Source organism: Alligator mississippiensis, chromosome 5, assembly GCF_030867095.1.
Source record: "Alligator mississippiensis isolate rAllMis1 chromosome 5, rAllMis1, whole genome shotgun sequence".
NCBI classification, from domain to species: domain Eukaryota; kingdom Metazoa; phylum Chordata; order Crocodylia; family Alligatoridae; genus Alligator; species Alligator mississippiensis.
Window position 1 is genome coordinate 139,847,517 of NC_081828.1, and position 12,304 is coordinate 139,859,820.

General features: G+C 46.1%; 1 protein-coding gene across 1 annotated transcript in view; it reads right to left on the reverse strand.

Moving 5' to 3' along the window:
• Positions 1 to 12,304, reverse strand: part of LOC102564087 (collagen alpha-6(VI) chain) — a 109,157-nt gene that overhangs the window by 48,382 nt on the left and 48,471 nt on the right. The window contains exons 9-10 of the mRNA XM_059728797.1: positions 4,441 to 5,016; positions 2,644 to 3,201 (exon numbers count right to left, since the gene is read on the reverse strand). Of these exons, the coding sequence (XP_059584780.1) occupies positions 2,644 to 3,201; positions 4,441 to 5,016 (1,134 nt within the window). The remainder of the gene's footprint in view (positions 1 to 2,643; positions 3,202 to 4,440; positions 5,017 to 12,304) is intronic.

The window sequence follows — 12,304 nt, forward strand, 5'->3', positions numbered from 1 at the left end:
AAAATCCCTCACTGGGTGAGAGCTGATTAAAAAGAAAATTGGAAATTAAGGTTCTCAACCTTTTTTTCCCAACAGTGCTTGCCCAACAGGGCGTGGGGCAGTCCAACCTAACCAGGCCCCACGGGGCATAGGGGGCTTGATTTGGCCCCATGGGGGCAAGAAGGTGGTGTGGCCTGGCCCCATAGGAGGGGAGCTGGTTCAACCTGCCACATAGGGTTTGGGAATTTGGCAGTCAGGGAGTGTGGCTGTATTAAATCGCCACTGCTCCCCTGCCACCAAATTTCCTGACCCATAGAGAGACTTATGAGCCAGGTGTGATGGCTTCACATGCCACATTTGGCCCCAAGCTGGAGGCTGAGCAGCCCTGAGATAGGGGACTACCATGCCACATCACAAACTATGAGCCAAGTCATGCTCTGCAGAGATATATTCCTTCTCTCTAATTATTCTGAATGAGAAATAAATCATTCTTCATTACTGTAATTCATTAGATTCTTCATTACATTGACTCATGTTGTAGAAATGTATAAGGTACATTCTATGAGACAGAAGGAGCATCTAACAAGTACAATTAAAGCTTATTGCTCCAGAGTGAATTGCTCCTGGGAATACTGTTTGAACGTGCATCCGGAACTGCTACATATTGAGCTAGGTCAGAGCAGCTCCAGCTGGCAGGGACTCAGGGGGTCATCCTGTCAGCCCACAGTTGCTCCTCTCTGGCTCAGTGCACTGCAGAAGGGCTGGCTGGGGCACAAGGGACCTTCAGTGTGGAGCTAGCTGGCAGGAAGCCCACACACTGAGGCATCCTTGTGCTCCAGCCAGCCGTGCCATCTGCAGAGTAAAAAACATGTGCTTTGCTGCAGAGTAAAAAACTATGCCATAGGATAGTACTTGTGTTTACAGGTAGTAACCTATGGTGGAGTTAATTAGTTTACTCCATCCTAATAGCACTGCACATGTAGATACTGAGATGTTTACTGCAGAGTTAATTAGGAAACTCTACAGTAAACTTCTTGTGTAGACATGCCCAGATACACTGAGAAAGACACAGGTATTTAAGAACCAGTTAAATGGAAAATAGAAGGGAGAGAATTTAAAAAACATGATTATATCTATCAGTGACAGTGATTACTATAGTTAATACTGGGCACATCTACACATGCATTTGTTCTGAGATCAGTTTACTTGTGAGTAAACTACTCATGAATGAATGTTCCTGGGCGGGTGCCTACACACGCAGGGATGTGGGAACAGATTTGCTGCTCCTAGCAGCAAACTACTCCCACTTACTATGGCTCTGCAATGGGCCCCTACCACCACCAGGGGGGAGCCAGGAGACAGCTTTCTCTTGGCCAGGGCTGGGATATTGCTCCCTGCCCCTGGGGGGCTGCCTGCTGCTGTGGCGGCAATAATTCCCCCTGCCCTGGCAGCAGGGAGCTCCCAGCTGTGTCTCCCTGATCAGGGCAGGGGACTTGGAAAGAGCTGCAGGGGAGGGACAGGTCCCAGTACCTTTCCCCATCTGCCAGTGGGGCAGCTAGCAACAAGCCCCCAGCTGGGCAGGGATTCCCTTATCTCCCTGGATTCCCTGCCCAGCCAGAGGCTGCTACTAGCTGCCCCACCAGTAGATGGGGGAAGGTGCTGGGACCTGCCCCTCCCCTGCCTATAAGTTCATCACGGGGGCACAGAAGGGAATTGGTGAGTATGTATTCACCAAGGCGCCCCCGGGGGTTACAAGAAATAATGGCCACAAGCTAGCAGAGAGCAGATTTAGATTGGACATTAGGAAGAACTTCTTCACAGTTAGAGTGGCCAGGGTCTGGAATGGGCTCCCAAGGGAGGTGGTGCTCTCCCGTACCCTGGGGGTCTTCAAGAGGAGGTTAGATAAGCATCTAGCTGGGGTCATCTAGACCCAGCACTCTTTCCTGCCTATGCAGGGGGTCAGACTCGATGATCTATTGAGGTCCCTTCCGGCCCTAACACCTATGAATCTATGCAGCTCTTTCCAAGCCCAGTGCCTTGATTTCCCAAATGAGGCATGGGGCTGGGACCTGCCCCTGCTCCACAATGGCGGGGTGGGGCAGGGGAGCTTGTTCCATACTCAGCTCCATGAAAATAGGGCCTTTTCTATTCTCACAATAAAAAAAACCCACAGATTAAAGTTGAGGTTGAAGGAAAAAAGTCAGAATTGAAATTTCAGTTGTCTTCTTTCTTCAATGTAGCTGGATTCAGACTTTGAGATGAGGCCCTTCTCAAGTATTTACTTAACACACCTATTTTTGTTTATGTGAATTAGAAAAATGTTTCTATTCTGTGATCTAAAGCAGCGGTTCCCAAACTCTGAAAGACTGCAAACCACCGATTTAAACTGATACAACCTTAAGCACCACCAGCAAATTTTTCAGTTCAACCTTAAGTACCACCACCCATTTTTTGTCATATAAAGTAATTATAATAAATCTGTTAACATATACTACTGACAGGTTGTCTGCATACCACTAGTGATATGCGTACCGCAGATTGGGAACTGCTGTTCTAGGGCATCCTACAAAGTGTAGAGGATATCAATGCACATAGAGACACTCCATAATTGTGCACATAATTAACACCTTGAGGCCTAAAAGTAGTTTGTTCAGGAATACTTGCCTGCAGGTTGGTTACAAATATCATCTGCTAGTCTTTTTTTAATGGTCTTCAAGTCACTGAAATCATCAACTGCGTATTTTCTGTCTGAAGTGCCAACTATCTGATTAAGGTGTGCACGACCTTTTCCCACTCCTACAGCATATATCTCAATGCCTTTCCTCCTCAGGTTTTTTGCTTCTCTAGAAACTCTATCACATGATCGTCCACCAGTGAATACCAGTAAAACCTGCTGGATATTTTGATTTATTCTGCTGCCTTTTCCTGGCCTGAAGTAGCGCTCCACTTTCCCAAGTGCAGCACCGATATATCTTCGACGTCCTTTCATTTGTTGAATGCCTTCAATTTTTTCTTTCAGTTCTTCTTTGTTTAAAAAAACATTCAGGCTGAACTCTTCTTGGAATCTTTTACCATACTGGGCGATGCCAATTCGGACATTGTGAGTAACATCGAATCCAGTAAGTATATTTATCAAGAAATCCTTTGTAACCACAAAGTCTTTTTCAGCAACACCTTTAGAACCATCCATCAAGAAAACAATGTCTACTGGTTTTTCACATTCTGCAGAAGATACAGGAAAATTAAGTTATTACTTAAAGATGCCCATTTCTGCTCCTATTAACTTCCATGCAGGGTCAGGCCTACAGGGTCAGGCCTATGGTGCCCAAAGCTGAGACACAAAAACCAAGTTTAAAACAAAAGCCAATTTTAAATAAATAAAGACAAAATAATCTAAGCACAGAAGGGGCTACAGTTACTAAATCATGAATTTGCTTCGGTGATTTTGTATACATCTCATTGGTTAATTTCTAATTTTTTTTTTATATATAAAAGGCTATTTGAATTATTGTTTCTCTCCTCTTACTACAAGTTGTTTCTAGATTCCTGTCTAGCTATCTTATCACCTAAACTGCAAATGCCTAAACTCTCTGCATGTTCACACATCTAGATCGCGCTGCCCCCCGCCCCCCACAACTTGGCACCCATGCAGCAGCTGCCCCACGGTGTCGGTTCAGTGCAGCTCAGCAGGGCATCGCACTCTGTCTGGGAGCTGGGGTAGCTCCACGTGTCAGCAGAAGCCTGGCACTGCTCATCTCCAGTGGCCCCAGGTGCACCTGTGCAATGGGCCAGCTGCCGCTTGGGTGCCAAGTGGGGGAATGATCCCCACTGCCACCACTACCCCATGCTGCATAGGGGGGCTCTACCACGAGCCCTGCTGCAACTGGTGAGTGCAGGGCTTTTTTTTTTTTTGCTTTTTTTTTTTAGTGCTGGGACTAGGATGGGGCTGGGCGGGAGATGGAGCTGGGCAGGGCAGGCATGGGGGCTTCTCCCGTGGCTCCCCCTGCCAGGGGAGAGGCAGGCACAGCCAGAGGAACCACAGGAGAACCTGCAGCTATACCTATCTCTCCCCAGCCAATCTGAATGACCAAATCTCTCTGAATCAGTGCCAAATCTTCTGAAGCCAATTTGGCCAAATCAATTCAGGACAGTGATATAAATTTCATCACTGTCCTCTTAATTGGCTGAATCCTAATTCAAATCGAATACTTCTCTATTCACAAAGGCCTAATAACCAAGAGATTATTGGGTATGCGATCATATTCCTTATTGTTTAAAATATTTTTAATAAGTTCTGGAGAACTGTGAGCTAGCTGTAGTGGTAGAAGTTCTATATACATAATTAACAAGTTTACAGATGAATGTCTCAATCTCTCAATATTCATTTTTAAAAATAAAGTTATGAAAAAATTATAAATGGAATAGAATGGAATATAAATTTATAGAATTATAAATACTTACTTGGTTGTGAAACCTGGCATATATCATCTGTTACATTTATGGAGAGGCTTTTGAGTCCTTCAAATGTATTAACATAGAAACTTTTGTCTTCTGCTCCTGCCATCATCAATAGTTCCTCACGGTTTGCTCTTTGTATCCCAACTGCATAGATAAGAATTCCTTTGTCTCTTAACCTTTTGGCTGTGTCCTTAAGTTTGTCTTTATCATGTGATTCACCATCAGTGATCACTATAAGAACCTGTGGAACTCCATTTTTTATGCGGCTGCCATGTCTCTCAGTGAATAGAGTTTCTGAATGGCTAAGTGCTGCAGCTGTGTAAGTATTTAGTCCTATCGATTTGTCTGCCTGGATGGCCTCAACAATCTCAGATTTTGTACTAAATTTATTAAGGTGGAAAAACGTTTCTGGTGTGGTAGAATATTTTACAGCTCCAAACTGAACTCTGTCTGGGCCAACATCAGATTTTTTCACCACGGTGATCATGAAGTCTTTCATGGTTTGGTATTCTGAGTCACTTACGCTTCCAGAACCATCAATCACAAACACAACATCTAGATGTTCTATCCTTCTGCAGACTGTAAAGGAACAAAAAAGAACACATCAGGATTGCATACTATTAGATGAAAACAAAACATTCAACCACACGACTTGGTGTGATCAATAACCTTTCTGGATCTACAGCACCAACTTTCCATGGAGGGTCAATGTTAAAGGCTGACCCAAACTTAGACAGCTCATCCCACTAGCATGGCTAAGGCACAACAATTTTTATGCCCAACACAAGGCATGTGATGCAATTAGTATATCCAGTCACATTTGACTCCATAGTCATAGTGAACACAAATCCATCTATGGTTGGGTTGACTCTGACTGGGCCTCAGGATACATCTGGAGCGAGGGTCAGGCTTAAGTCTTTTATTGCTTTATTCAATGTTTCCCAAACACAGCAATAAGACATCATATAGAATGTTGTTAGCAATTTGCTACTTGAGATGAGCCCAAGTTCGCTGCTATTTGCACCTGTGTAACCCTTCCTTGAAATGGAAGGATTTCCATACTTAACTGATTTTATACTTAACTGATAAATCTCAGAAAAAAATATCCTAAAATCCAGGTACTTTAGACGAAGCTACTGAACCTTTATTATGTGTCTTTTTTTGTTGGCAAAATGGACTTGTTCTGTATTCAAGAATTCTTTGCTGTTAGCCAAGGGAACAGCTCCTTCTTTTGCCCCATGTTTTAGTGAACTAAAAGATCTGAACCGGATGCCACCTAAAGCCTATTAATACTACTGCTAAAAATCAATGAAAATGAATAGCTTAGTAAAGTGGGTCAAGTTATCACCTAAAAAAAGTACCCAGTGGGCACATAGATTCATAGAGTTGGAAGGGACCTCAGTGGGCCATCTAGTCTGACCCTCTGCCCCTGGCAGGCAAGAAAAGAGTCACCAAACCTGGGGTCAAGTGATCCCAGCCAGGTGTCTGTCCAGTTTCCTCTTGAAGACCCCCAAGGATGGGGTAAGCACCACCTCCCTTGGGAGCCCATTCCAGATTCTGGCAACCCTGACCGTAAAGAACTTTCTCCTCATGTTCAGCCTGAATCTTCTCTCTAGTAGCTTATGGCCATTTTTCCTTGTCGTTCTAGGCGGTTCCCTGGTGAACAGATCGTTGCCTACTTCATGTTGCTCTCTCCTTATGAATTTGTACGCCGCCACAAGATCCCATCTCAGCCTTCTCTTGGAGAGGCTGAAGAGGTTAAGGTCCCTTAGCCTTTCCTTGTAGGGCTGTCCCTGCAGACCTCGAATCAGGTGAGTGGCTCTTCTTAGGACCCTCTCCAGGTTGTCCGCATCCCGCTTGAACTGCGGCATCCAGAACTGGACACAGTAATCCAGCTGCAGTCTGACCAGTGCTGCATAGAGGGGGAGAATCATAGATTTCATAGACATTAGGGCTGGAAGGGACCTCGGAAGATCATTGAGTTCAGCCCCCTGCCCGAAAGGCAGGAAGTCAGCTGGAATCATAGGATCCCAGCAAGATAAGCATCCAAATTTCTCTTGGAGGCACTCAAGGTAGGTGCTTGAACCACCTCTGGTGGCAGACTATTCCAGACCTTGGGGGCTCGGACAGTGAAGAAATTCTTCCTTATGTCCGGCCTGAAACTGTCTTGCAGGAGTTTATAACCATTCAACCTTGTCATCCCTTGGGGTGCTCTGGTGAACAATCGTTCCCCCAGATCCTGGTGAACACCCCTGATAAACTTATAGGTGGCCGTCAGATCGCCCCTGAGCCTGCGCTTTTCCAGGCTAAAGAGTCCTATGGCTCTCAGCCTGCCATTGTAAGGTCTGTTTTCCTGATCTCTGATCATGTGAGTGGCTCTTCTCTGGACTCTCTCAAGCTTCTCCACATCCTTTTTGAATTGTGGGGCCCAAAACTGGACGCAGTACTCCAGCTGCAGCCTCACCAAGGCCAAGTACAAGGGGAGAATGATGTCCTGGGATTTGCTTAAGAAGCATCTATGGATGCAAGCCAGCATTTTGCTCTCTTTACTAGCCGCAGCATCACATTGAAGGCTCATATTCATCTTGTGGTCAATCATGACCCCCGAGTCCCTTTCATCCGTAGTTCTAACAAGCGTAGCACTGCCGAGCTTATAAGGATGCTGCAGGTTTTTCCTCCCAAGGTGGAGAACCTTGCATTTTTCAGTGTTAAACACCATCAGGTTCTCGTCCACCCATTTCCTGAGCTTGTCAAAATCAGCCTGGATCACCCTCCTGTCCTCAGGTGTGGATGCTTTACCCCAGAGTTTGGTATCATTGGCGAACTTGGCCAGTCCTCTTCTGACTCCAGTGTCCACATCATTAATGAAGATGTTGAACAATATGGGTCCAAGGACAGAGTCTTGGGGACCCCACTGGTCACAGGGCACCATGATGATCGACTTCCGTCAACCACCACCCTGTGACCAGTGGGGCATATTTAATAATCTTTTCTAAGACCTTCCCCGGCATAAAGGTCAGGCTGATGGGCCTGTAGTTTGCCAGATCCACTTTCCTCCCTTTCTTGAAGATAGGCACCACATTGGCCTTCTTCCAATCTTCAGGTATTTTACCAGAGTGCCAGGAGTTCTCGAAGATCCATAACAGGGGCTGGGCTATGATGCTCGCCAGCTCCTTGAGTACCCTGGGGTGTAGATGGTCAGGGCCAGCTGACTTGAGGTGTTCAGCCTCTCAAGGTGTTCCTTCATGAGGCCAGCATTGATGGAGGGCAGGGAGTCTCCCTCACCCAGGCCTCCCAGTCCCATAATGGGCAGGGGCGTCCCATGGGACTTATGAAAGACCAATGCAAAGTACCCATTTAATAGGATGGCTTTTTCCTGGGCATCCGTTGTCAGTTGTCCCATCTGGTTTAGCAGGGGTCCAATGTTGCCCTTGCTTTTCCTCCAGCTCCCCACATATCTAAAAAAGGACTTATTGTCCTTGATACTTGTAGCTAGTTGGAATTCTGTCACAGCCTTGGCTTTCCTGGTTCACTCCCTGCAGGTCCAGACCAGTGCAGAATATTCCTCCTTGGAGATGGATCCCAGCCTCCATCCTTTGTAGGCCTTTCTTCTTAGCCACAGGAGGTCTGCTAATTCCTTGGAGAGCCAAGGGGCTGCTGTGCCCTTTTGCTGCCTTTCCTCTGAGATGGAATAGCATTAGGTTGTGCATTGAGGATTGCTCCCTTGAGGAGCAACCACTCTTCCTGACCTCCCCTCCCCTGGGGGTTGTGGTCTCTTAAGGCCTCACTGACAAGCCTCCTGAGCTTGTCAAAAGTCAGCTTTCCTGAAGTCAAGGACTTCAGTATTGCTGACTGACTTGCCAGCTTCACAGCAGATGGTGAAGGTGATCAGCTCGTGGTCACTGTCACCCAGCTTCCCATTGATCATTAGGTCACTGATTAGGTTGTCCCCAGTTGCCAGTACCAGGTCGAGCAGCACTTTACCTCTCATTGGCCTGTAGACCTCTTGTGTCACATAGAGGTCATCCATGCATCAGAGGAAGCTTTTCAACCACTCAGATTTAGCTGAGCACTCTTCCCACGAGATGTCTGGGTAGTTGAAGTCTCCCATGACAACCATGGACCTGGAGCATGTGGCCTCAGCCAGTTCCCTAGCGAACTCCTGCTCAAACTCTTGACTTTGGGTGGGAGGTCTGTAGTAGGCTCCCTCCATCGTGTCCCCTGTGCCATGTTCCCCACAGATTTTAACCCAGAGGGTCTCCAGCCATCCACCCTGGTTGCCAATATCAGCTTGCAGGAATGCGTAGCTCTCCTTGAAATAGAGAGCTACACCCCTGCCCCTTTTGTCTGCTCAATCTCTCCTGTACAGGGTATAGCCGTTTATACCTGTGGTCCAGTCATGGGTGGAGTCCCACCAGGTCTCCATTATCCCTATGACATCATATTGCGTTAAGGAGGAATAGAAGTTCCTCCTGTTTATTCCCCAAGCTCCTGGCATTCTTGTACAGGCAGACAAGTGTCCTCTTGCCTGGACCTGTTTGTGAAGCACCTACAGATGCACAACAAGGTGCGATTGGCTCTGCCAACTGCTTCATCACATTGGCAACTCATGTTCATCCTGGAGTCAACAGTGACTCCAAGATCTTTTTCTGCCTCAGTGGAGCTGAGACGGTCACCCCCCAGCCTGTAGGTATGATGGCAGTTCTTTCTCCCTAGATGCAGCACCTTGCACTTGTCCTTATTGAATTCCATCCTGTTGCTCTCTGCCCACTTCCCCAGCCTGTCTAGGTCAGCCTGGATCTGGTTCCACCTCTCCAGGGTGTTAGCTGCACCCCATAATTTTGTGTCATCTGCAAATTTGGACAGGGTGCTTCCCACCCCCTCATCCAGATCACTAATGAAGATGTTGAACAGTACCAGCCCCAAATCTGAGCCCTGAGGGACTCCACTGCACACATATCTCCAGGTTGACACTGACCCATCCACCACCACCTCTGAGTGCGATCCTTGAGCCAATTTGCTACCCATTCTACTGTGTAATCATCCAAGGCAAATCCCCTCAGTTTATTTATAAGGATGGTATGGGATACCTTGTCAAAGGCCTTCTTGAAGTCCAGATAGATAACATCTACCTCAACTCCTGCATCTAAACAATTGGTGGCCTTGTCATAAAAGGAAACTAGGTTAGTCAGGCAGGACCTGCTTGCTAAAAACCCATGTCGGTTACCCATCTGCGTCACATTAGCCAGCAGGCTCACACAGGTGTGCTCCTTGATAATTTTTTCTAGGATTTTTCCCAGGGATAGAGGTAAGAAGGACTGAGTTCCCCGGGTCCTCCTTCCTCCCCTTCTTAAAAATTGGGACAACGTTAGCCCTCTTCCAATCCTCTGGAACCTGACCCAAGCACCATGAGCGTTCATATATCCTTGCCAATGGATCAGCTATGACCCCCACTAATTCCTTCAGTACCCATGGATGGAGTCCCTCCAGTCCTGGTGATTTGAATACGTCCAGTCCCTCCAAGTGTCTTTTTACCATGTTGGCACTGATCATTGGTCAGCTGATGTTCCCTTTGTTGGTGCCCATGATGTATGTTTAGGGTGCGACAAAGGCAAAAAACTCATTGAAGAACTCTGCCTTGTCCCTGCCATCTGTCACTAAGCCCCCCTGGCCCATCCTGTATGGGTCCTATGCTACCCCACACCCTCTTTTTGCTCCCAACGTACCTAAAGATTTTTTATTGTGCTTAACCCCTGATGCTAGCCTGAGTTCTAGAGTTGCCTTGGACTTCCTGACCGACTCCCTGAAGGTGTAGGCCAAAGAAGTGTACTCCTTTTTGCTAGCTACTCCCTGCTTCCATTTCCTGTACACCTCTTTTTTTGCACTTAAGGTAATTTGGATGCCCCTGGTTAGCCAAAGGGGCTTCCTGCCCCGCTTCCTCTGCCATGGCATTGACTCACTCTGAGCCCAAAGAATGGTTTCCTTGAGGAATATCCACCCATCCTGGACCCTCAATGCATCTAAGTTCTTAGTTCCTAGCACCCTGCTAACCAATCCCCTGAGTCTATTAAAGTCAGCTTTTTTAAAAGTTCAGCACCCATGCCCTGCTGGGTATAATGCCTGCCCTTCGCTGGATAGTGAATTTAATCATTTGGTCATCGCTGTCCCCTAAGTTGCCTTGAATCCATAGGTCCTCCACCAGGTCATCCCCTGTGGCCAACACCAAGTCAAGCAAGGCATTGCCCCTGGTGGAACACCTTACCTCCTGTGTTAGGTGGAGGTCCTGAATACAGGTTAAGAACCTGCAAAAGCAGTTAGATCTAGCTGACTGCTCCTCCCAGCATATGTCTGGGTAGTTAAGGTCCCCCATGACAACCATATCTCTAGACCTCAGAGCCTCTTCAAGCTGCTTGGAAAATTCCTGGTCTAGCTCATCGTCCTGGTGCAGAAGCCTATAGTAGACCCCCACCACCAGATCCCTTTCACCCCAAGCCCCTTGGATCCTAACCCACAGAGTCTCTGCTTGACCACCCTCTAACCCTAATTTGGTTAGGGAAGATGTGTTGTTCTTTGACATAGAGAGCAACTCCCCCACCTTTTTTCCCCACTCTCTCTCTCCTATACAATGTATAACCCTCTATTCCCACCACCCAGTCGTGAGAAGAGTCTACATGTGCTCATGTACATGTGCACAACATGTCGCTCATTGCTACATGTGCCCCCAACTGCACAGTTGTTATTATGCGGTCCTGGCAATGCAGAGATTATTTCTGACCCTGCTGCACAGTAGCAATGAGCAAGTGCAGGAGCGTTTGCCTTGCGGTTCATGCTCACTGATGCTACATCACTGTAGTGACAAGCTATGTTGCTGTAGTTCATTGCTACAGTAATGTAGCATCTCATGTAGTTTCATAATTTCATAGTAGTTAGGGGTTAGAAGGGACCTGAATAGATCATCTAGTCTAACCCCTGGGTGTAGATGCACCAGCATGATTTACTATTCTTCCATGTTCACACAGTGATAGAAAATGAATCAACAACAAAAGTTTGCTTACTACATCCTGATAGTCTAATAAAAATAGCCTTGATCTCTGTCCACAAAGCCCTGAAATAGATTTAATGTGCCAGGGAAAGAGGATCAACACAATTATACTCATGGGAAGACCCAGGCTAAGCTTGAGCCGGGCAAAGTTAAAGGGAAAATAACTTCATATATCTAAATTTACTTCTTGTAAATTGTGACGTTTATGTTTGTATTTGATCCAGCTGGATGTCCCATCAACTCTATCTTACAGGTTCTATTAAATTAGCAAAATCTGCAATGTTTAAATAAAAACCTCAGAAAGGGGAAGTTTTGCACAGATGGGTATCATGTTGCCATTAAGGGCCTGACTGTGCAAAGAGCTGTGTTTAACTTCTGATCCTGTTCAATATGAACTAAATATTCCATAGACTGGATTAGTCAAGTTAGGCTGAGTGCTTGGGCAGTCAATGAAAATATTGTCCCTTTTCTCTGGACAGAACATTTCTCATTAAAAAAAATTATACTTCTCATTTGGTACAAAATAACCCATTCTCAGCTGTTCTATTAAATTTAAAAAGTTATCATGGAACTACATATTTTGTCATAGAGGCCGCATCTACATGAGACATGTAATGCACAGTAGCCTAATAGCACTGCACAGTAGCGCATCATAGCACAGACAGTGCTAATATGATACTGTGTAATATTATTAGGCTACTGCACAGTAGTGTCACTAAAAAAAGTGTTCGCCAGCGCTAATGTGTTTTGAAATACATTAATAGCGATCATACTTCTTTATTTACCCACATACCACTTGCAATTATCATTTTACTCATTATATTA